The sequence below is a fragment of the Prunus persica genome, chromosome G6, assembly GCF_000346465.2.
Source record: "Prunus persica cultivar Lovell chromosome G6, Prunus_persica_NCBIv2, whole genome shotgun sequence".
Taxonomy (NCBI): domain Eukaryota; kingdom Viridiplantae; phylum Streptophyta; class Magnoliopsida; order Rosales; family Rosaceae; genus Prunus; species Prunus persica.
Window position 1 is genome coordinate 30411376 of NC_034014.1, and position 25249 is coordinate 30436624.

Here is a 25249-nt window from a genome sequence, read left to right on the forward strand (position 1 = left end):
AACAGTTTTCTTTTTCTCAAAACCTCATTGTCGCCTCTATCTCTCTCTCATCCCCACACCTTTGAAACGATTTTTGCGTGGGATTTTGATATCTTGAGGTGGGTGAAAAATTAAAAGCATTTATCCATTACAAAAGGAGAAGAAAAAAAAAACTAAACCATTTTAGTCCATCTAACCATTCAAACCAACTTGGAAAATAAAATTGAAAATAAGGCATTAAAGCAAGGTAAAGGATTTTCTCTGAGGGAATGAAATGAGTGGCCCCAAAATTAGCATCGGTATCATGTTCATTACAAAAAAAAAAAAAAAAATCGGAAAAGGCTAAGATATTACTCTACAGAAAAGAAAACGATTTTGTGAAGTATAGTGCGGCTATACTGTTTAAATATTAATATTAATATTAATATTAATATATATATATATACAGTCCTGATTTCTTGAACTACAGGAGTTCAAGAGATTTGTGGTCACTCACCGTTAGATATAAATTCAACGATTCACTCACTCTTGCACTCTTTTTAAGAAACTTTTTTGAACCATTGGATTAATATCTAATAGTGGGTGACCACAATCTCTTGGACTCCTGTAGTCCAAGAGATCGAAACTATATATATATATTCAAATTATCTAACAAAAGATTCTGTAGAAGGTACCTTGATGGATGCATTTGCTCCAATGCTACAAATTCCACCAAATATGTAATCCGCTTCACTCCTGCAACAAAAGGTGTCATTTCCTCATTTGTGCATGTTATATATGGGTAGAGAAACACAAAAAAAGTGTAAGGTCCATTTCCAATGCAAAGAGTCAAAGAACTAGTTTAGTTTGGGAGATTTTTAGATTTTGAATATCTGCAAAGGACATTAGCCAAGGAATTTCAGCTAGTGGAGTCTAGGTACGCAGATAGTTGGTAAATAATAAGTTTAGTTTGGGGGATTTCCATGCCCTCATATATAAATTTTGTCATGGAATCTTGCACTCTCATAAATTGACATGCTTTCATTCCTCAAAATATAACCATATCATTATTCATGGTTAAAGGAAAATGTTAATCTATTATGAGCTCTCTAACCAAGATGACAAAAATAATGCTTTAGTGATTTCAAATCACCATTTTTTTTAGTGATTCTCATGTTGTGATCATATTTATTTTTTCTTTTACTGCAATCACTATACTTAACTTCATTATTTTTGTCACCATGAAAGCTTAAGTTTATTTATTCTTTACTCGAAAACTTTCCCAAAGAACATGAAATGAAAATAAGATCTCGCTTGATTAAATTAACACCGAGACAAAAACAAGCAATTGGGCATGCACACACTCACATATAAGCATGTATATAAAAATTGGAGTATAACTTTTAAGGTCAATTATAGCAATTACATAATAAGCTTCTCCCTGAAAGGAAAAAAATTGAAAGCATCACATTTATCCAATACAAAAGAAGAAGAAAAAAAAAAACCGAACCATTTTAGTCAATCTAGCCATTCAAGCCAACTTGGAAAATAAAAATGAAAAGAAGGTATTCAAGTCAAGTTAAAGGATTTTATCTGGGGAAATGAAATGAGTGTTTTATGAAAAAGGGTATGTGTCATGTGTGTGAGATTAGTTTATGTTTTTCTTTTTTAGACTTGTCGGGTTAATTAACTAAAGCTAAAAAATATGAGATTTTATGTGAGTGAGGTGGGTGTGTGGGTGTCCGTATGGGATGTAAAAAATCAAGTCTCCTAGGCTGCCTATTTGTTAAATTTCAGAGAGACGTGCTTGCGACTTACTACTAACATCATCGATATTGTCTCCAACTTAATCACTTACAAAACCCAATAAGTGTGAGGTTTTATCACAAAAGGTCTCGGTGTTATCAGGAGTGCAACTACTTATTATAAGTTGTAGTTTATTTAATCAAGTTTCCGTTGTACGACTTTATATTCTTTAACACTATTAACTTTGGACTATAAAAAATCAAGTCACCTATACTATAGCTCACGTTAGCGTGGACATGAGATCATCCCTGAATACCCATCCAAGGATATCGAGTCAGAAATTCTTTAGCTGGAAAAACTAAAGGAGAGTTGGAGACGTTTACAGATATCTATTGCCTCCAAGGTGTAACAACGAGAACATGAGGAAAGGAAGAAAGGAAGAAATGTAGTACTAGCACTTCTGCCCCCAAGTTTGAACCACCAGAGAAACGTCAAAATGTAAGTCATCTGACACCTCTAGCAGCTATTCCTAGACCTCATATGCATTGGCAGCCTTCACCAGTGGCTCATCTCGGCTGTATGAAAACTATGGACACCCTGGGCGGTTTGGTATGGCTGCCAACGACCATCAAATTGGTGCCAATTCTGGTGCCATGCAATTAAGTTCGTCATCTCTGCTGCATGAAACTGGTGCAGATTAGTTTGTTATGGTGGCCAACAAACAAGAAATTGGTGCTAATTTTGGTGCAGTGGAGTTAAGTTCGTCATTTCGGCTGTATGAAAATTACAGACACCTGCACATTTTCGTATGGCTGCCAACGAACATGATACCGACGCTAATTTTGGTGCCATAGGGTTAAGTTCATCGCCTCTGCTGTATGAAACTTATGGACACCCTGCACAGTTTCGTATGGCTGCCAACAACGAACATGAAATCGGCACTAATTTTAGTGCCATGCAGAATGCGTGGCTACCTCACTCCCATGAAGAAGAAGAAGTGCGGAGATTGTGGTGCACTGCTGTGGCGGCTGTGTGGGAAAGTGCGTGCGTGGTGCGCTTTTTCAATAAAAAGTGAGAGAGCAGGAGCATTGGCAGGCAGGCGGATCCTTCGTGGGCTCTAAGGCCTAAGCAAAGCACAACCCAAGCTCTCTTAGAAACACATAATTGGGCTTAATTAAAGAACCAAATCCAGATTGATTAACCCAAGTCCAAGCTTCCCAGTATATACTTATATGTAGATGATGAAAGATTCAGATATGCTATTGCTGATTGCTGATAACTGATTGCTAAATGATAGATGCTAAATGCGAGGTGAGGAGATTAGATGCCTTAATTCCCAGTAGGAACCCCAAAAAAAAAAAAAGGCATCCAGCGAAGAATGACTCTGCGACTCTGCCTCAGGTGATTAATTGTTACGTACCGGCATACTGCACTGCACCCACCACCAAGTTTTGTCCTCTCCTCTCTTATTGTTGTCCAATCAAATATCAAACAGTTTCTGTGTCGATCTCTTATCTGAATTGTCAAAAGACACAAAACACAAAGCGCAACATAAATTTATCTCTATTTTTGCACAGCTCCTACAAGCTGCTTTGTCAATCTCAACACAAATTTATACTATATTTTATTATATTCTGCCACATAAAGCGCACCAAGCTTTTGAGTAGAATATTACCATCTCATATAAGCTACTTCCTATCTCATGTCACAATAAAGATGATGGTTGTCATCTTAGCAACCACTCAGTTTTTTCGAGAATTTGTTCTTTGTGTTAGCTAGTGTTATATTCTTTCATTGCATTGCACTGCAATTTGCACGCACAATTCATATTAAATTCAAGAAAAAGTTAATAATAAAAATAAAAGCGCAGCTGAAGAGAAGAAGAAGACAACAATAATGGAAATAAGCACACGTACACAGAGACAGAGGGGAATGAGAACCATACAAAAAACAAACAATCCACATGTATTGCTGAAGTGGCAAGCTTAATGCCCTTGCCACTAATTATCTATAATTAAAGTCACTTAATTTGTTGACAACTGCATGCATGCTGAAGTCAAAATTAGCACTTGTTTAGTGGATTAATTAGCACTTGTTTAGTGGTTTGCTTTGATCCTCTGCCTCAGTTTGCCTCAGATGTGAGATGGCAAAACAATGAGAGATACAAACCTTTCTGCATGCGTCCGTCCTAACTAGCACTTTCTTTTGGTTAAAAAACTACATCTATCTTCACAGGCGCAGCTCTTAATTTCTATATTAAGTTTGACCTAGCTTATTCCAACGTAAGTAAACCAAAACTTTTATGTAGATGACTAAGAAAACCACTACCTAGAAATGTTATTTGACTTACTTAATAGGTAATCACTTGTTTTCTATGGAAGCCCTTTACAATTGACAAAGACAATTTGTACACTTGTCTTAGAAGCAGACGGGGATGCTGCGTTTGCGGTTGTAAGATGGAAGAAATGAATGAACAGAAGCCAATGGAAAAAGAAAGACAAAGAACGTTTTGATTTAAATATTTCTGCGGACCAAAATTGTCTGAATTTTTTTGTGGTATGGAGCGCTCGCAAGTACTAACTCCCTTTTATATATAGACGACAGTTAACCATCCAATTAACTGCTAAAGGAAGAAACCCAACAACTGAGCCAACCATTAGAAATATGAAGCATATTTCACGTCCCATCAAAAACCAGAGGAATATCAATGTCAGTGGAGTTTGAATTCATATATAGAATTGCATTGGATTTCATTAATTTGCTAATTAAGCTAAAGAATTGATGAGTTTAAGCCAGCCACACATGAAAAATATATATAGAATTTATTCCATATATATCATATATGCTTATCGAGACGAAAGCATATATTATATATGGATCAGTCACTGGTCGAATTCCCAGATATATAATCGGCATATATATGTATAAGGCTTTATCCTTAATGGTGACATTACAAGGTGCAAATTGTGACAAGGATGGTGATTTTTCTAAAGCTTTGTGCATTATTGAAACAATTTCTGCACAAATCCGCTTCTGAATTCCATAAGACAGCAACCATGAAAGCTATATATATATATTTATATATAATATGGTGTAGATTTTCAATTTGCAAAGGTGGGTGGAATAATTGCTGGACCTCGTTCCTTATTCTAATAATATTATAAAAGATTGCTGACCAATATTGGTGATAGCAACTTTACAATTTCAGGCACTCACTCACACTCACACCAAAACTAATATTAAGAATCCACTGCGCGCCCGCATAGAATCATATACACCCACCACCACCAACCTACCTATCTCTTCATGCAGTCTTCCGCATAACTATTAACTAACATGATGTGTTTGAACTCTCCAAGACTTTTTTGACCGAATTTCATAATTAATCAGGTCCGTTCAGAGGGCAATTTTAACTGTTTCAGGCAAAAGTTTTCCTCAGGATAGAAACATCCAAGTTTCAAGATATTCATCAAGTCCGGCAAAAGGCCATACACTATAACTGTTTGATAAAAGTCGTATAATTTGTTTCTCATTCCCTTAATGATATTGCACGTTACATCATCTTTGCAATAACATCGATCCCTCCTAAAAAGATAAAAAAAGAATAAAAAAGACAAAGGAACAAAGTTTGCTTTGTCCTGCAGTGCACTGTGCATGCATATATATAAGTAGCCAATCAAGTTCAACAACATTGCCAAGCTAACTATACATTCACTAGAATTAATATCATTCTTGCAGAGATGATAGGTTGGGGAGATGTTTACAAGGTGGTGGTGGCCATGATGCCACTCTACGTTGCCCTAATTCTAGGGTTTGGCTCTGTGAGGTGGTGGCGCATCTTCACTCCCGAGCAGTGTGGTGCAATCAACCGCTTTGTTTGCTTCTTCACTCTACCACTCTTCACATTTGAATTCACAGCTCATGTTGATCCTTACAAATGGAACTACCGCTTCATCGGTGCGGATGCCATCTCAAAGCTCATAATCGTGGCGGTGCTTGCGTTATGGGCCAAGTGTAGTAGCAAGGGAAGCTATAGTTGGTCCATCACAAGCTTCTCCTTGTGCACTTTGACAAATTCGCTTGTGGTAGGGGTACCCTTGATGAAAGCCATGTATGGTCAGGTAGCCGTTGATCTTGTTGTTCAATCATCGGTGGTGCAGGCTATCGTGTGGCTGACAATTCTTCTGTTCGTCTTAGAATTTCGACGAACGGGGTCGTTAGACATGCATATGATTTCGGGGACTAACACAAGTCAATCGGTGGAGCAAGGTGAAGGAGGGAAAGCGGTAGAGGGGTTGGCTGCAATGAGCACGATGAGCAGCAGTAGGCCTTCTTTCTGGTACTTGATGAAGGCTGTGTGGCTGAAACTTGGGATGAATCCCAACTCGTATGCGGTTTTCATAGGGATTGGATGGGCTTTTATATCAAGCAGGTGGCATATTGAGTTGCCAAGCATTATGGAAGGATCTGTTTTAATCATGTCAAAAGCTGGTACAGGCACTGCCATGTTTAGCATGGGTGAGTGACACTGATATGTATGTTCTTTTACATATATATATGTAGATATATGTGTCGTACGTTTTGATACTCATATGTATGTATGTATGTATGTATGTATGTATGCAGGTATCTTCATGGCACTGCAGGAAAAATTCGTGGCGTGCGGGACGAGCCTGACTATAATAGGGATGGTTTTGAGGTTTATTGCTGGACCAGCAGCCATGGCTATTGGCTCCATCGCTGTGGGCTTGCATGGTGATGTTTTACGTGTGGCCATCATTCAGGTAACTCCCAATTTGGGTTTATTTATTTAATTTGATGCTTGGTCAGATCTGACTAGTTCCCAACGCAACGCCCCCACAATTCTTTTCGTTAATGGGTATTAACTTTTATTAAAGAAATTGAAGCTAAGTACCGCACTAATTTGAGTTGAGCATATTGCAGGCAGCATTGCCGCAGTCCATTACCTCCTTCATATTTGCCAAAGAATACGGACTCCATGCAGAGGTGCTCAGTACAGCGTATGTAGCTGCCTCTCCTTATTAACATATATATATATATATTTAATTAAAGAAATTCGTATTTCTAACTGATATGTCAATGCAGGGTGATATTTGGCATGATAGTGTCCCTTCCAGTGTTGATCGCTTACTATGCAGTTCTAGAATTTGTGCATTGACGACTACACGTCTGTTTCAACCAATCCAATGGATCGCGATCGCTGCCTTGCTCCTGCTCCTCATTTGTTTGAAATTTTGTTGTTTTTGGTTTCTGTATGATCACGGTTTAAAGCTATAGAGGCTAATTAAATTAGTCTTGTAGTGGCCAAAACTTGTAATCTAATTCACATTATTATCCTAATCTCATTCAACTCAGAAATGAGTCTTGCCTTGCTCAAGAGTCTCATTGAAAATGAATACCCAAATGCAGGCCCATCAGTATTTTTCTGCTTTGGGCTTTGGAAAGCCACGTACGTTCAATGACAAGGGAAGGGGCTTATGTTTGAATATTCAACAATTTGGACAAACGTTGATTCATGATATCATAATCATAGGGAGGGAGCGGGACCACATCATTGATATTTTTGATGGAAATAGAAGAGGAAAAAGAAAACAATTATTGTGTATTCTCTCTCATTTATTTATTTATACACACAAAAACCATGCCTACGTGGGAGGGAGATGTACATCAATCGAATCAAATTCATTCATTAAGAATTAATGTGGTTTGAATTCATAAGTATACTTTAATTTAATAGGGCCCCTGCTAGAAGAACCAACATAAAGTGAAGGAGAAGCTTGCGATGTGAAAATGTATGAATTTTTTAGTTTTTAAAATTTCATTTGCCTTTTGCCTTTAACCTTTACCTTTTTCTTTTTCTTTTACTAGCAAATGGCAATATACTATACAAGTATGCAACTGCTTGCTACAACGTAACACAGATATACTGTATACATAAAGCTTTTTTTGTTTGGATAACTCTCTCCTACTTACGCCGGAAGCCATTGCATATAAATTCTAATCTAAGAGAACGATAAAAAGATAGATGCCATGCTAATTTTTTTATTATTATAAAAGAAACAGAATAAAAGTAAAACTGATTAAATCAAAAGATAAAGATACAACAAGGTTGATAATGATATTATCTCGTGAAGAAAGTGTTGTTGTCTCATCTAATAAAAAATCTGCAACGTACGAACAATTTACAAGCTAAGACCACACACCATTCACCAAAAATATACATTTTTAAATTTTTTGAAAAGGAAATAAAAAAAACCCATAACGTGACAACATGTTGTCCTTCCTTTCCAAACATGAAATTAAAGAATGAATGAAGGAATGGGTCTGTAGAATTTTGTAATTATGGTCTAGTTTTGCTCCTAATTAATCATTCTTATTTATGATTGATGATTAACTTAAATTAAATTAAATTAAATTTGTGGAGACTAGTTTTACTTATAGAAAAGGAAGAGAAGAAGAAAGATCGTGAGAGTTGTGCTTCCCCACTATTTTTTTGACTAATGTTGTGCGTGTTATTCGGGTTTCTCTTAACAAACACCCTCTGCCTTCTGCCTTCTGCCTCCTGCCTCTAGACTCAGTATGTTTCGTTTTGTTTTACGGTGTGATCATCATCATCATCATCATCATGTGATCATTGGTGGGTACCCAATCTTAATGCTGATGCTGCTCCTGTGACTCTCTTGTTTCTTTTTCTGATACAGTGTTTCTGGGTTCCTCTTCTGTTCCTGTTCATCTATGATCAATCAATTATCATCTTCATCGTGTTTTCTGCAACACATTCTGTTGTGTTCATCCTAAAGAGAAGAAACGAAACAAGAAAGAACAGAAATCTGTTCATCGTTTTCATGTAAAAATATGAAGTCCTCCCCCAATTCTGTAAGCACTCTCTTCTTCGTCTTTCACCATATATATATGTATATACACACACACACACATACTGATATGAATTATGATGCTTTTCTTGCTCTCTTCTTCATTTTGTATTCAATCAATATTGTAAATCTTCTTGATTTTATATTCAATCTCTTCTTGATTTTTTCTGTTAAGAATGTTTTGAGAAGCAAAACTTTTATACAGCCATTAAAATTTCTTGACATTTGTTTTATGGCCTCCTCTTCTCAGGTGACTTTACGTGCGGATCCAAGAAGCGGGAAATCACGCCTTTGTAACGTTCTCCCGGCAGCTTCTCTGCTATGTCTACTGTTTCTCATACTCACCTTATCATCAGAGTACAAAGAAGAGGTATGTATGTATGTATATTTCATCTTGCTCTTCTTATCAAATTATCTGCAGTTTCCCTAAAAATTAGAATTCAAAGTTCAGCTTCTGACTAAGTATGAGGCTTTAAGAAGGGAATTTTAATCATTCTGATAACCACTACTGTTCTGGGTTCTCTTGCACAGAAATCATCACTTTGGAGAGTCACAAACAGCTTGCAGAATCTAAAGAACAAATGCAAGGTTTGTTAATCATTCCATACCCATTTTATACATATATATTTTCCACAAAAGTAGTCTATTCCGTCCTGCATCTTTAGTCTTTCCTAGAAAATGAGTTTTGGGGATTTATTACTTATAATTGTTTCTCTGTTTTAGAATCAATACAGGCCTTATGGAAGTGAGGCATTGCCTCAAGATATTGTCTCCAAGACTTCTAATTTGGAAATGCGGCCCTTATGGAATGAAAAAAAGGTAAGGTAGGTTTATGGAATCATGGATGGAACTTCTCATTAGTAATCCTTCATTTGATGTGTTCCCTTGAATTGGGAGGATATATGTTTGTGTATGTGTATTTAACCTTTGCATCCTGTTCCAAGTGTAAGTGCTGAAGGTTTATATTAATTTTTAACTCTTGCACTGTTTGACCAGAAACGCTCAAAATCTTCAGTTAACTTGTTGGAGAAGAAAGGTGCAAATTCAACTAATTTATTTGCGATGGCTGTTGGTATAAAGCAAAAAGATCTTGTCAGTAAAATGGTCAAAAAGGTATTCCTATAAAGCCATACTCATAAAAGGTCCCAAGTAAATCTTTATTCTAAGCCCCAGCCCTACACCCCTTGAGAAAAAGGAAAGAACTGATGATAATTCTTTTTCTTGTTCATAGCTGCACAAGTAATTGCTTTTCACTCTCCATATTGCAGTTTCTGTCAAGTGGTTTTGTTGTGATGCTTTTCCATTATGATGGTATCGTTGATGAGTGGAAGGAATTTCAATGGAGTGATCTTGTTATTCATGTATCTGCAATCAATCAAACTAAATGGTATGATTCTATCCTTGCATGACTGACAACAGAACAGTTTTGATGGAAGTTGCATTACTGAGATGTGTTTTCTTGGTGATGGATTTCTTGATGCCTAGGTGGTTTGCCAAGCGTTTCTTACATCCTGATATAGTTGCTGAGTATAGTTACATTTTTCTCTGGGATGAGGACCTTGGAGTTGAAAATTTCCACCCCAAACGGTATTGTTGGCTGCATCTCTGTTGATAAATTTCTACATACTGAAATTAAGAGTTCCAAGCTACTTGCTGGTTCTTATATCCCACATGACAGTACATTTTATTTAACAAATGCTTGATATTTGTCTTCTTCTTTGACACTTTTAGGTATGTATCCATTGTTCAAAAGGAAGGCCTTGAGATATCACAACCAGCACTAGATTATTCCAAGTCAGAGGTGCATCATCAAATTACTGCACGTTTGAGAGGATCGATAGCACACAGGTCTCTTATAACATTTTCCTTCCTAATACTAATATCTGTGATTCTAAGGGCGTGACAGTGATAATCCAACTTCCTGGTTAATTTGAAGCATCGTTTCAAGCAGTTGTTGACTATGATATTCATGGTGTACATGGTTTTGATCCATTTTGTCTGCAGAAGGACTTACAAGGCTAGTAACAATGGGAACGGTTGTCATGAAAGCAGTACAGCTCCCCCTTGCACCGGGTAAAAATGTGTTTCGACTACAACTACCTTATTTCAATTATTTGGCTTATACTATAAAGCTTAGAAATTTGTGTTGTATGAAATTTTGTGAAGGATGGTTTTCTCTGTGTGAGCTATTTTAAGAAAATTCTGTTCAGTTAGTATTGTAGTTGCGGAAGTTACCTTACTTGAGGAAGGAAACTAAAATGACAATCTGCATTTTTGCAGGTGGATAGAAGTGATGGCTCCTGTTTTCTCTAGAGCTGCCTGGCGCTGTGTATGGCATATGATCCAGGTGTGTTTTTTCTACTGTCCTGGAACTTCAAGATAGCTTTTCTGTAGGCCTTAGAGCAGAAAGCACAACAAATTAGCCAAACTAATATGAGGCTCATATTTTAGTCAGGTGTATGGTGTTAAGTTGTCATTGATCATAAATTTTTTAAGTTGTTAGAAGATATACCTAATACTCTGTAAATCAAGCTTGATTCATAAACACACATTCACTCCCCCTTTCATGTATAGAATCACAGAAACAACAAATCTAAATTACATTGAAATGGTGTTAATTGTGATTTGATCTTTGCAGAATGACTTGATTCATGCATGGGGCCTGGATATGCAGCTTGGCTATTGTGCACAGGCAAGCTTCTCAGTTTACTTGTTATGTCATTTTTTTTTATGCTTTCTTTTCTAAGGATTTCCTTAACGTTTCCTAAAGAGGCCTTTCTGGTTTTGGTGTTTAAATAGGGCGATCGAACTAAAAATGTTGGTGTTGTGGATGCCGAGTACATAATCCATTATGGTCTCCCTACATTGGGAGGCTCAGATGAAAATGAGGTGAGAAAATGTTTGCTGTCTTTGTGGTGCATATTTCCAGTCTGTCTGAGGCTGACTAGTTAATGTGTTGTTGGTATTTTGCAGGAACCATCATCAAAATCTAGTGGAAAGGACCATAGAGTTGATGTAAGTCTTGACGTGTAATTTTTTCAGTTGAGTAGGATTTTACTCGGATTAAAATTGTTTGTTGTGTATTTGTGTGCAGGTGAGGAGAGAATCCTACAACGAAATGAAGGTGTTCAAAAGGAAATGGGAACGAGCTGTCAAGGATGATAAATGTTGGATTGATCCATACAAGTAAGCAGCAAAGGTGGTTCTAGTGAGTGAGATGAGACAAGCTTAAGCTAGCTGAGATTAGGAATTAATATCATACATACACGACTTCACCAACTCAATATTCTTTAGAATGCGATTGAGGTGTGAATATTTGTTGCATTCATTTCACATTTAAGTAAGTCCGTGAGGCTGAATTTGTTTTGTTCTTCTTCTGCACAAGACGGTGGAAGTGTAAATGTTGGTATAACCGTATAGGGAGGGTATGAGGAGCAAGAAATCAACTCCCTCCCCTCTTATGTACTTAAGTTCAGTGAGTAGTGACAGTGAGAACAGCATATCACATTCGTCATCTTTTTGTTCTTTGCAAGTCTTTTGTTTTACTCGAAGATGTGGTGCACTGAAGTTTTGGTGGTAAGAGTGGTTGGTTAAGTAAGTGGTAGTAACTAGTATCTTGCTGGAGGAGGATAGTAGTTGTGAAGTATGACGTAGGTAAATACTAAAGAGGAATGCAAACAAAGAATGAAGTAGATGCTGCAATTACTAAATTGGCAACCACAATGTCTGTCAGCTCAGCAGTGCGCTCTCTCCCTCTCTCTCTCTCTCTCTCTCCATTAAAAATTCAGATAGGTATGGGGTATGGGGTATGGGGCCTCCTCACATCTATCCGCATGCCTTTTTTCATTCACACATCTCTCTCTCTCTCTCTATCTATTTATCTATCTTCTGTAATACTCATGTGATTATAATTCAAGTGGTTAAAAGTATTTATTTTTGTACTCGAGGTTCTAAGTTTGATTTTCTCAATATTGCTTGTATAAAAAGAAAAAAGAAAATCAATACACAATTTGAATTGCTACTTGTCATACCCGTACAAGTTAATAGTAAGCTAAATGTATATGTCCCACAACCACAACACAACGCAAGCAATCCAAAAACAAAAGGTTTAGTTTAGATTGTAGAATAGTTGGAGGAGGGAGAAAAAACAAGGAAAACGAAAATGGATAGTGTGAAATGATTGGGCTTTAGTGTGCAAGTGTAACATCCATACATAGAGATAGAGGCTTACAGCTCATTTTTAGATAATTATTCAGCACAAGAGGAGAGGACACTTTTGTCAACCCAACTTCCAAGTCATGCTTAAAAACAACCACTTTACAACTGGTTCACACTTCCAAGTCAAGCAAGCAACCAAGCATTGTGTTGAGATTCAAAGAGGGCGACGGGCCTTTGTGAAATTTCGTTGAGTTGACACAATGACAGAAATGTAAATGGGTTAGGATGGGAGGATTTTGCATAATGTAAAAGTCAAGCAAACAATAGCAAAATTATTAGGGAAGAACACATGAAAATGGAATTTTGTTTTTTTAAGAATAAAAGAAAACATGACCTCAGTTAGACCGGTCAGCAGTGAGACCAATAGTACTAGTGACCAGGCAGGCAGGGAAGTCCACAGGAAACTAAGGAAGGGTATGACATGATGAAAACGCAATGCCCACCATTTGATTGTGATTGTCAATTTGTCATATATCATATGGTCCTTTTCTTTTCCCATGAGAGCAGCACATGGGTTGTCTTGTTTTGCTGGCATGTTTTGCATATTGTTATCACAAATTCACAATTCACAATTGACAGACATAGGTCAATGAGATTCCCCAAAACACTCTTTTCAAGACACCAAATCAGATCGATGTGCCTCCAAGGTCACAAGCTCGCTTTCATGAAATGGAAATAGCACTATTTTGTTATTTCCGATTAATGACGTGCATGATAAATTTTTCACATAACATAACATTATTGACCGGAAATAACAAATGCTATCCCCATTACAACCAAGTTTTTCTCCTATACTCTGTACATAACACTCTCATCTCATCAACCCCGCAACAAGCTATCTACCTATATAACCCAATTTCCACAGAAAGCACAGAGTTTTGGTCGATTGAGACTTTCACCTCTAACCCTCTCCACAAGGAGAGAGCATATTATTCATAATACAAGGGTTGTTGTATAGAAACCAGAATAATACAAGTAATAAAGTTTGCATTAATAGCCATCCAAGCCACTGTAGCAACTTTTGTGGCTAAGGCTTAATTGCCCAACCTCCAGCTACCTTAACATTACTGTTGTCTACAAGCCTACACCCACATGCATATCCTCATCCACCTACAATTAAAATCAATCCATTTAGGGCTCCTCCACCACTACCAACACTTAGCAATCTCATATAGTTGAGGTAATTCAATAGCTGGCAAGGCACCTCTCTCTCTCCACCAATTAGGGTACCCATTTATCAAATCTTGGAGCCACTCAAATCAATACATAATCTTCTGCAACTTTGGCAGGAAGGACATAATATGCAACATGTCCTTGTGTTTTACTAAACCCACTTGAAATTCAAGCACTATTAGTCATAGCCATATCCTCCCTTTTGTTTTGGCTGGAAGCAGGAAATGTAGCCACTTCAAAAGGAGAAGCATAAACTATAAAGTATCTATCTATTTACCCAAAGAAATGCTTGAAATTGCAAACAAATAAACAATAACATCAAACAATTCACTTTCTTCTAAACATCCAGTGCAAGACCAGCCAGAGTAGAAGGCAGTCCCATTAGATTAGAATTTAGAAGCAGCAAAAACATTAACCAAAACATGTCTACTTCAATATGAACACGGCCCACTATTACAAATTAACAATTAAACATATAACAAAAGCAGCACGAACACTAAAATAATAGACAACTTGAATCTTAATCCTTGTCATGAGTGTCACAACAGCTCTACTGAGAACTTACATTAATTTATTGTTTTGAAAAGTCAATAAAATATCATAAGCCCCAATAGGTCCATTAACAAGGACAATGTTTCCTCAAATACCTCACAAAATTATGCTAATCCTGCTATTCTAGCAATGAGCTATCTCCAGGCATTGCTTATTTCAGCAAAAAAATAATGGAAAATATCCCACTAGATATTAGCAAAAACTAACCTGGAAATAGCACCCCTCCTCCCCACAACTGATAAAATATAAAATTTCTGAACTTATAAACAAACAAATCAAGAACAGATATTCTTTTTTCATCCAGACTCCCAACAAAATTAAGGTTACCCCAATTAAAACAATATAAACTATAAATTATCAAATATAAAATATAGAGAAAGAGTTAGATATGGCATCCAAAGCAATTACAGGTCTTGGGAGTGAACGAACAGAAGCCAAAGGGCCTGTTGGGAATGTTGCAATTGATGGCATAGCAACAAGGAGACGGCAAGCAAAGTCCTTTGGCACCTCCGCAGCAAGTACACAATGCACAAATCTGAAAGCTCCCCAGCCTCCTTCTGGTCTCATTCATCACCAAAGTCTTGAAATTTTCAGCTCCTACGAGTGGCACCAGCGGCTCCACCTTGTCTTTTTTATCCGTGGCAGCTGCTGCCACCGCCGATGACCCGTTTGCCTCACAAACCAAAAAACAAACATTTCAATCCACAGCATAGCATAAGCATAACCCAGAAAAAATCATGAGCAGTTTGACAAGAAAAAGTAAAGGGATCTAGGAAAGAAAGATATATAGTGGGTTTTGAAGAGAAACACTCACATGGGTTAAGCTTGCTTCAGTGGTAGTGAGAACAGTAGCCAAAAAGAGCAGGAATATGAGAGAGAAGGTGACCCCATGAGCAGGCATCATGGTTTCTTGAGATGGGCGTAGTACTTTGGTTTGGAAAAGGTGATGGGAATTTGGAAAGGGTGTGAGCTGTGAATGTGAAGTGGGTCTGAATGATCTCTCTCTTTTCTTGAGAGAGAGGCCTTGATTTGGGTTTTGGTGTATCATAAATGGTGAAGCTTTTTAATGGGTTCTGCTCAATTTATTAGGTGGTGTGAAATTGAGAGGATTGCAAAATGGTTGTTGCATATTTTTATGGAGGGTGGGAGAAGGAGATGCAGAAAATGAAAATGGAAATGAAGTGTGGTTTTGTTTGGGTTTGGAAAAGGGAGGATGATTGTGGTGTGAGTTTGCTCATTTCATTATGCCCTAGTGCAATGGGCATAGAGTCCCCCGTTAAGCACTAGTGTCTCTGCTGTGTGTCCACACATCTCTTGTGAAGTCGGAAGCTTTCTGCCACGTGGCAATAAGTAATAATCATAAGATGAGTGCTTTGATTGTGCAATGGTAACATTTTTAAAATTATATTTTCCATAACAAGAACGAATAATAGAAGTGAAAGTGCCGACGATGGATCACAAGAAAGAATTGTAGCAAAACATAATGGTGATAGCGATGGAGGAGGTAATAATAGCAGGCAGCAAGCAAGCAACGGTGACAAACAATTGGGGAGGGAGGCAGGTCTTATACATATTTGTCTTGTGGGTTTGGAAAATGATTTCCATACTTACCTTTTTTTATTAGTTTTTGGATTTTTGCCTATTTTCCCTTTTCCCTTTGACTAAAAGAAATTATAGTGTCATAGCAACAAGGAAAAGGATCATGCGTGACAAAATATAACTGTCAACACTAATTAGAGAAGTGAAGCAACTTGCAAGCAAAATATATTCAAGCATTATGCTGAGAAACGCACAAGCATAGAGATGAAGGCCATTCCAAACCTGAGGGTGACTGCAATGAAGATTCACCGGAAAGTGGGAGTGAGGCCATTATAATTTGCAACAAGAATTGATTGACATACGATACCGGCAAAGAGTAAATCACAAAAGATCAGAAAAATTGGGATCTTGGACAGACAGAACAGAATGTTCACATTGGGTTTTCCAAATGTGACAATATTTGCAGATTTTTATACAATGAGCAATGTGAAATTCAGAAGGCTGAGCCTCTGTCAGCTGAATGCATTTTAGGACATAATCAACTTGACATGTATTCTGTAAATTTCCAGCAATTGGAAATCAATTTACAGATAACTCTTGTTTTAACCCCCAAAAGATTGTTAATGTAAATGGCTCGTTTTCGAGCAGCTTTCTTTCAGTCCTCTGTGTCAATATTATCATCTCCAGAAGGTATCTGCCTAGGTTCTGACAGTGAAAGTCTCCTGGGATTTGCTGATCCTGCTTCAACTAATCCTTCTGGTGATAAATTTAATGAAGTGGTCGCTGACGTTGAACCCAACAAACGCCGGGCTGGGGCATCAGCCGAAGATGATGCATTGGGATTATATGTGAAGATACCCATAGGGTGGTCAAACTTGCAACTCGGACCGAACTTACAGATACCATAACGAGAATAAAAGATGCATAAAGGTTCTCCCTGTTGAAAAATTGTAACAGGTTAAACATGTAACATATCTTCAAATTAGACTATTTATTGAAAGATATAAAACGCACACACAGACATCTCTATATAACAAGGGGTTATAGCTCAAGTCAAAATCATGAGAAGGAACATTCAAAGCAAGAAAAAAAGTAAACAAGGAGCAAAACCCATTTGCAATTCCACCCAAAAAAAAAAAAAAAAAAAGTAACTCACCGGCCGTAAAGGAAGGCCTATTGGACTCAAAACACAGTCTGGAGCAGGAATTAATCTCTCCCTAGGATGATGGAACCTGCAAACTGCACCAAACTTACAATCGCCTGTCTTCATGTAAAACTGGCACTCAGGCTGGCCAGGTCTTTCAGGAAATACATTTTCCCTCTGCAATGCATAAAACCCCACAGGTATGGAGCCAGAACGATATGAAGAAAAGGTCCCTTGAGAACCTGAATTTTCCGGTTCACCTTGGCGTGAAGTTCCATAGATTTGACTGTTTCCCACTGGTTGCTGTTGGCTCTCTGGAGATGAAACGGAGCCAATCTGGCCCTGCAAAATTACCATCAAATAAGCATGTTGATACTTCTCAGGGCTCCATAGAGCATGTAAACTCTCAAACTTACTTAAACTCAAATTCAAAAGCTGATGCATTAGAGATTTGAAATTGAGTGCAACAAAAGAAATTGCAGGCCATCCCCTCCTGCTTCATTCTCTGGTGCACATAGCATTTTGCACTGAAGGGTATAATAAAGCTTACACTGTATGCGCTCCAACCTGGGACTGATACCACTCCCTGAGGAACAATAAGAGGAGCGTAACTTGATGGAGCTTGCCAGCGTGGACTGGGAATAAAAGATGCTCTTGACCAATTTGTAATTCCTCCCGCATACGACTGCTGACCAGGAGTAGTTGGAGATTGGACAGTAGGATATACAGGAGAGCCACGCAATGAAACCATCATATTAGTAGGTTGTGGATGGTGGTATTTACAAGTGCTTCCGAACTTGCATTGTCCAGTTCGTAAATAATAAGCACATTCAATCTCATTCTGCTAAAAAGAAAGAATAGAAAGTTAAGAAATGTATAAACTAAGATGCACAGAGACATCTGCAAATCAGATAGACATTTGCAGGTCTACAATATTCCTCAAACAAAAATGAAACAAAGAGATGAAAGTCAAGTCAAGTCACAATGAGCGAGAGGAAAACAGAAAAGCGAACCGGTCGAAGTGGATAGCCCAAGATATTTAAGGCAACTCTTCCAGCAATTCCTGCTTTGTCTCTAGGATGATGAAACTTGCATGTTGCTCCAAACTTGCAAGTTCCTGTCTTCAGGTAGTACTGGAGGGCAGTTCAACAAAGATTATTAGTATGTCACCACAACCAAAATTGACAAGAATCACAGCACATTAAGATTTAAAGGAATATTACTATGTCACAAACACCAAACTTTGACAGAGATACATGCCTGACATTCAGGTTGTCCAATTCTTTCTGGGAACTCTCCCTTCATCCTTGCAGTGGCAATAGCCTGGTAAAAAACAGCAGCTTGTTATATAGATAATTAAAAATAACAATTTCATGAAAACATAAAACCAAGCTACAAGAGAAAAAGATTCAATATAAGATACAGTAGCATGAAGTGTACTACCCTTGTGCATTCAAGTATGGTTAAAAGAGTATCACATTAAATCTGAGTTCATGAAATTTTGTCTAAACATGGTTTAACTATACCAGCTTCCGGTTAGGAGGATGATTAAAGCGACATGTTGCTCCAAATCTACAAAGGCCTGTTCTGATGTAATAAGAACAATCTGGCTCTCCGGTACGCTCGGGATAGGACCCAGGTTCCAGTGTTTCACTTGATCTCAAATTCATTTGCCACATTGCATCTGAAAAGAATGTATTATGAGCAAGTTCATTACATTGTATCAATACAAACTTATCGAAATGTAAATAAAAGGTTCATTTTCAATGAGCCCACATCCCCTGCCTTCTATTCCTATTTACTTACAGACTTAAAAAAAGACAAGTAAATAAAGAAATTCTGCCTTGAAGCTGCAGTTAAATTCACTGCTTGCAGCTTAAAAAACAATGCCAAAGCTTATATGTTTGGGAAATTCAGTGACAGAGATTATCTAAAAAGCTTTGAAGGAAGACAGTTCCTGAAAGCCGAATAGCAGAAGGTCACATTTCATCTAAATTGGTTTTGTGATGAGGCCCCTCCTTACAATTTTGTACTAAAAAACTTTCCATGTTTGAATTGTCACGGGATAGGTAAAACGTCCATTATTGACAACTCCAAATTCCATATATAGCAAGCTATACAGCACATTATAAAAATTCAAAGCACGAAAGCAACAAATTCGCATACCAAGAAAGAAGCAAAATAACCACATTTGAGAAACACAAATAATTAATTAATTAAAAATAAGGTATGGTCTCAAATCAAGAGAACAATGCAAATTCATGCCGCCGGGGATCGAAATTGACTTGGTTAAATAAGATATGAAGCATTGGTCATATCTGAATCGAGTAAAGGAAAGGAAGGGGCAAAACGGACAATTCAGATGAGAGGAGGCAGCCATCGTGATTGGGAAACAAGGAAACAACGGGAAAACGAGAGAAACATAAACAGAGAAAACAATGACAAGAAGTAAAGACAATGTTGAGGTGCAGATAAAGAGTTTAAAAGGAGACCTTGGGTCAAGGAGGGTGACAGTGACGGAGCGTCGGTCACGGGCGCGGCAGCACGAGACATGGGAATTCCGGCATCGAAGTCCATGAGATGGCTGGTCCAGATGGCGGTCAGCCAGTCAGTCAGTGAGTCAGTGAGTCACAACCACCACCACCACGTCGTCACTCTAGCAAAGCCGACCGGAATTCCCATTCATTCACTCACCCTCCCCCCACCTACCTGTCGTCGTCAGTCTAGCCAAATCTCCTCAACGATCAGACACTATCCCTCCCTCTGTCTCTCTATCTAAACCAGACAAAACCCGAGCAACCAAGACCACCACACAAAAACAGAGCCAAATTAACAAGAATAACAGTTTCTAGAGAGAGAAAACTTTTAGGAAGGGAGAGAGAAAGTTGTTTTAGGAGAGTCTGATTTGATGATGAGAGAGATAGACAGAGAGAAAGAGAAAGAAAGAAGAACCAGAAAAGAGAGAGAGCGGTGTGTTCTCCTCTCCACAAACGAGGAGAGGAATAAAAACCAACCATCTCTCAACCAGACAGCTTTTTCACCCGCGTTTTGGAAATAAACGGACCAACCCCACATTCTTCCCACCCCGCGACTGCCTCCTCTGCCATACTCGCTCCCTCGAAGCCACGCGTGCTCCTCCTCCTTACCTTTTCGCCTTGCTTATTGCTACTTTAGCTTTTATGTTGGACGTCAATGCCTAAACTAATTTTTTAGTCGACACGTGGTCGACTTACGCAGCGAGTAGGTCCCACTTAACGGGCTGCGAATATGCGGTACACCAAACCGGATACCAGAAACTCGGACCGCTTCTTATAACCTCTTTTACTATTTCCAGCTTATTTCTTTACATTTTCCAGTATCTGCTCCCTCTCTCAAATTTCGTTTATTAATTAATCTTTCATTTATGTGCTTTTTATTTTTATTTTTATTTTTATAAATAATCGTTATCTTACTAGTAATCAGTATATATTATTATTAATGGGGAGGTTTTACTTTTGTTGGAAATATAATAAAAGGGCGCCACATATTCAATTCTAAACATATAATATATTATGCAGGAATTGTTGAAATTTTACTATTTTAATAAATAAATAAAAGTGGATATAAATAGTCAATAGTATTGATTCATAGTCGATGCATGAGTTTTGATTGGGCAGGTCCCTCCCCTTGATATTTATATGCCACGAAGAAACAAAGCTTTACATGAGTGCTCCCGTTGGAGCTTCTGGTTTTCCACCTCATTTCCTGCTTCAAAACCAAGTGACATCGCAATGGAAACAGAAAAACAAAAAAAGAAAGGGTAACCGGTCTTTACAATAGGTTTCCAACGTTTTAAAAAAGGGAAAATCAAAGGACTTACTACTAGTATAGTGGTTTAGAGTAATTACTCTCTTATACAAAGTTCTGGGTTCGAATGCTAACACACATGTAATATATGTGAATCTAATATATTATCGTACCTCTTAATAAAAATAATTCTCAAAAGAAAAAAAAGGAAATCAGAATAATTGAGGCGACATTGGCAAATTTGAAAAATAACTTTTTTATATCTGTAGATGGCAGTGCTGTGCAAAGCAAGATGTCAAAAATTCCCACTTTTATGCACGCAATGGAGTAAATTACTTTTTGAGTGTGGTTCTAATTTGTTTCTTGTAGTGCGAAATTGTACACCTTTAAATTTGCATTATTGGTTTAAAGAAGGATACTTACTTCATGCTGACGAATAAATAATGAATTAAATTATAAAGATAGAACTAAAGTTTAGTACATAATAATAAAATAAAATAATAAAATAGATGCACATGTACGTATGACGTGGTGATGCCTAAATATAGGGTTATGCTAGGGAGACCAACTTTAGATACCAACTTGTGTACCAACTCTCTAATAGAGGTGGAGTCCACCAATACAATGGGTCCCACACTCTATTAGAGAGTTGGTACACAAGTTAGTATCTAAAGTTGGTCTCCCTAGCATTTTCCCTAAATATAATAATATGGTGGATTGGGACAAGTAAAAGTTGCGGTGAAAATAGAAAGAAGATTTGGTAACAAGGGCAAGTGCAACGGCAACACGAGGAACCTGTTTTGGGCTGTATGAAGGCGTTTGAAGCGGGGGGTGCTTTCTTTGCTCTGATGATTTAAAAGTGGCGGAAGCTCGCACGCATTCTCCTCACGTCAACGTTGATTGGTTGGAAGGGGTTGGGTTGGGTCTGGGCCCTCACCGCCCTTTCCTTTTTATCTCTCTCGCATCGCCTCGCGTACGCATACGCATACGCATACGCATCCGCCTCTTTTATATAATCTTTTGAATTTTTTGTCCTGTGGGGGGCATTTCTGACTGAGAGGGACAAAAGGAGAGGTTTAGAGCTCTACATGTGGACGATTTCCATTTGTCCATTCACCTTTGTTTTCTCTATGCAGGTGCAGCAAACAATAACCCCTTCTACAGCTTCTATTCTACCAATTTGGTTGGCTATACCCTACAGATGCTGCATAAATTACCAAGTGGCCCACTTCATTCATCCATTATTCCAATTTCAATCCAATATTATCAATATTCTCTCTAAGAGAACCTTCACCCAAAAAGATAAGGACAAAGCAAGGCTTGACGCTATTTATGTGAATAGTTTTAGTCTTTTTTTTTTTTTGTTCCACTCTAAAGGGTAAAGGCAAGGGCAAAGGTAAGGGCAAACACTATTCACTTTACTTTATTTTCTAATTTTTTATACTTAACTATTAATTTTGATAGTTTTTTAGATAATATTTTTGGTTGCAACGTATCAACTATTTATTATAAAATTCTCACCTAAAATTTCATATAACATTTTCTGATAAAATTTTCGAATTAAATTTTCAAATAAGATTTTCGGTTGCCACGTGTCCATCAAATTTCAGATAAAATTTTCGGATGAGATTCTCGGTTGTCACGTGTCTTATCTCAGATAAGATTTTAGGATATTTATTTATAAAAAATTATAATCTCATAATAATCTCATATTCAAGATAATATTTTCACCCTCTAAAATTGTGCCATGTGTCTCATGTTAGATAAGATTTTCATATATTTATTAAAAAAATTATAATCTCATATTTCAGATAAGATTTTCACCCTCTAAAATTGCGCCACGTGTCATCTTTATCTTCTAATCCCTCTATAAAACTACACCCTCAACTCATACCTTTCACACCATATCTTCTCTATTCTTTCATTTCTCATATTTTACAAAATACATTCTACTCTCAATATCTAACATGAGGAGGGTGTTGGAGAGGCAAGAGCGAGAAGAGGAAGAAATCAGGTGCAGACGTGCTGAAGAAGATCGTGAGGCCAATGAAGGGGAGGAAGAAATGATTGTAGCGGTGTGTATGCTCAATGAATCAAGGCAACACTACCGTCATCGTGCCCCGAATGTGGACAAACATAGGCAGTCTCAGGATAAGAATCTCTTAGAAGATTACTTTATCCCAAATTCGTTATATCATGTTTCTCATTTTCGAGAGAGAATAGAATGCAGCCTCATTTATTCCAAAAAATCATGCATGATATTTGTAATTACGACACATACTTTGTTCAGAAGTATGATGTTGTTGGGGTTTTGGGTCTTCTTCCAGCAAATAATTGTAATTACGAGACATTTGTGCCTGTAGGATCTATATAGAAAAAATAATTAGAAATGCAAGAAAAAAAATTGAATATGCAAGAAAATATAAACAATTTGGAGATGCAAGAAAATATAGACAGTTAGAAATGCAAGAAAAAAAAAATTACAATTAAAAAAAGTTACATTAAATTGATTAAAATGACAATTATAAATATTTTACCATATCAGAAAGATTTTGACAGTTTCGAATGTTGTCCTTTGCTTTTGCCAAGGCATCTCTCCATTTTCCTAACTCTTTACTAATAATTTTTCATCTATTAGCCAAGGTCATTTTGGTCCAAGGCGAACCCGATATTTCACAAAATTCTCCATTAATTTTTCTCCACATATGAGCAAACTTCATCTCATTGCCTGTGACAGGGCAATGACTAACTTTCACCCAACACTCACACAACACAATATCTTTCTGAGTTGTCCACGCGCCTCTAGCTTCGACAGAAAAGGCCATTTGTTTTTTGATACAAATGGAAAGTAATAGAAAAATGTGAGTGGAAAGTAAAAAAATATTGGAAATAGAAGAGTTTGTATGAAGATTTGGTGTGGAAAGTGAATACAATTGTTAGGTATTTATAGGGAAAAAATCCAGAATTTGTTGGTATTTTTTTAAAAAAAATTCGAAGGTCATCGGATTTCTGGGAAAAAAAAAACCATCGAACCATCCGAGAAGCGTCACGTGGCGTTTTTCAGTTGGGTTCTGTCAGGGCTGACGTCAGTGAGCAAAAGTTAAATTTTTTTACCATTGGCACGTGAATAAAATAATCTCTAATTCTAAAAAAAATAAATAATAAAGCTTGTTTTTGTTTTCCAAATTTACCCTTATTAAATGTATTAGCTTTTATGTTTTTTTTTCAATTGTGCCAAATATTTGTACAACTTCCTTACTACCTTGTAAAAATTTAATAAGAAAAATATTTTTTTAATTTATAAAAAAGTATGTTTCGTGATATTGTTATCATGAAAATAATATCATCTTTCTTTTGTGAAAAAAAAAAACTCAGGTTTGTTCTTATTTATTTATTTTTAACAAGGTGGTAAGAAAATTTGTAAAAAACACTAGCTTGTGACAAATATAAATTAATAACTTTAATAAGGGTAAACTTGGAAAACAAAAACTAGTTTATGTGATGCATTAATGACATTGTTTTGAGTGTAAGGAAATTGATACTTGTCATAAGGAGAATAGAGAAGGTTGATAGCATTTTCGTTTAAGATTCGAATCTTATTTTATTGATATAGTGATACTTTTGTTCTCAATATTTGAAGATATTCCAAGTTTAATTAAAAGTTTATTTATTGTATTGTCTAATTTTTTAAAAAAATTGAGAAATAGTTTGAGCCTTTGTAGAATTTCCTATCATAAAGGGTTTAAGTTACCGTATGCGTTATAACTTACATATGCTTCTTACACACATGCTTGGTTGCTTGCAAGAGGATTGTGTGTTTTAGATCTAAGCTCCCTCAATTACTTGATTCCACTGTTCAAATCGAGAATACAACAAATGTGACCAATCACATGCTTTATCTACAACTTCAACCACCCAAGTGAAACGCTTGAATATCAAGCAATGAATGTCTAAACCATGATCAACTTTCAACTCATCGCCTCAAGGTATAGTCATTGGATCCCAACTTTGAAACTCATCCTTCAAGCAACAACCCGAAATTAGGAGCGGGCATCAAACTAACCAAATACCATAAATTGTAATTAGCAATTTGGTTGGTTTTCACCATCAAAATGTCATAACTTTTTTTTTTGAGAACCTTTTTTATTGAAAGGGGCGATAACATACTAAACTCACATACACTACACGGATACTAAGACTTGAACCCAGAACCTAGCCTGAAAAAATAAATACTTCAAAT

General features: G+C 37.0%; 4 protein-coding genes across 5 annotated transcripts; 2 read left to right on the top strand and 2 right to left on the bottom strand.

Annotated features, from left to right (window-relative positions):
* Positions 5384-7102, top strand: LOC18773846 (auxin efflux carrier component 5). The gene is made up of 4 exons (XM_007205351.2): positions 5384-6222; positions 6331-6488; positions 6649-6725; positions 6811-7102. Exons 1-4 carry the CDS (start codon positions 5445-5447, stop codon positions 6881-6883), a joined length of 1086 nt encoding a protein of 361 aa, XP_007205413.1. The 5' UTR covers positions 5384-5444; the 3' UTR covers positions 6884-7102.
* Positions 8205-12538, top strand: LOC18772396. Of its 2 annotated transcripts, XM_020567247.1 has the most exons (15): positions 8205-8302; positions 8427-8601; positions 8848-8967; positions 9129-9185; positions 9321-9416; positions 9594-9710; positions 9866-9984; positions 10083-10184; positions 10329-10445; positions 10602-10670; positions 10878-10944; positions 11236-11289; positions 11397-11486; positions 11571-11612; positions 11692-12538. In XM_020567247.1, exons 2-15 carry the CDS (start codon positions 8581-8583, stop codon positions 11785-11787), a joined length of 1167 nt encoding a protein of 388 aa, XP_020422836.1. In that variant the 5' UTR covers positions 8205-8302; positions 8427-8580; the 3' UTR covers positions 11788-12538. The 2 variants fall into 2 exon arrangements, with proteins under 2 accessions (XP_020422836.1, XP_020422834.1); XM_020567245.1 differs by having other exon boundaries at positions 8205-8601.
* On the bottom strand, positions 14481-15839 carry LOC18772374. Its single transcript, XM_007205941.2, has 2 exons — positions 15355-15839; positions 14481-15213 (listed from the first exon to the last, which is right to left on the bottom strand). The coding sequence occupies exons 1-2, from the start codon at positions 15586-15588 to the stop codon at positions 14923-14925; spliced, it is 525 nt and encodes a 174-aa protein (XP_007206003.1). The 5' UTR covers positions 15589-15839; the 3' UTR covers positions 14481-14922.
* On the bottom strand, positions 16457-20301 carry LOC18772935 (zinc finger CCCH domain-containing protein ZFN-like). The gene is made up of 7 exons (XM_007205140.2): positions 19716-20301; positions 18750-18907; positions 18484-18546; positions 18237-18356; positions 17774-18064; positions 17236-17565; positions 16457-17016 (listed from the first exon to the last, which is right to left on the bottom strand). The coding sequence occupies exons 1-7, from the start codon at positions 19798-19800 to the stop codon at positions 16735-16737; spliced, it is 1329 nt and encodes a 442-aa protein (XP_007205202.1). The 5' UTR covers positions 19801-20301; the 3' UTR covers positions 16457-16734.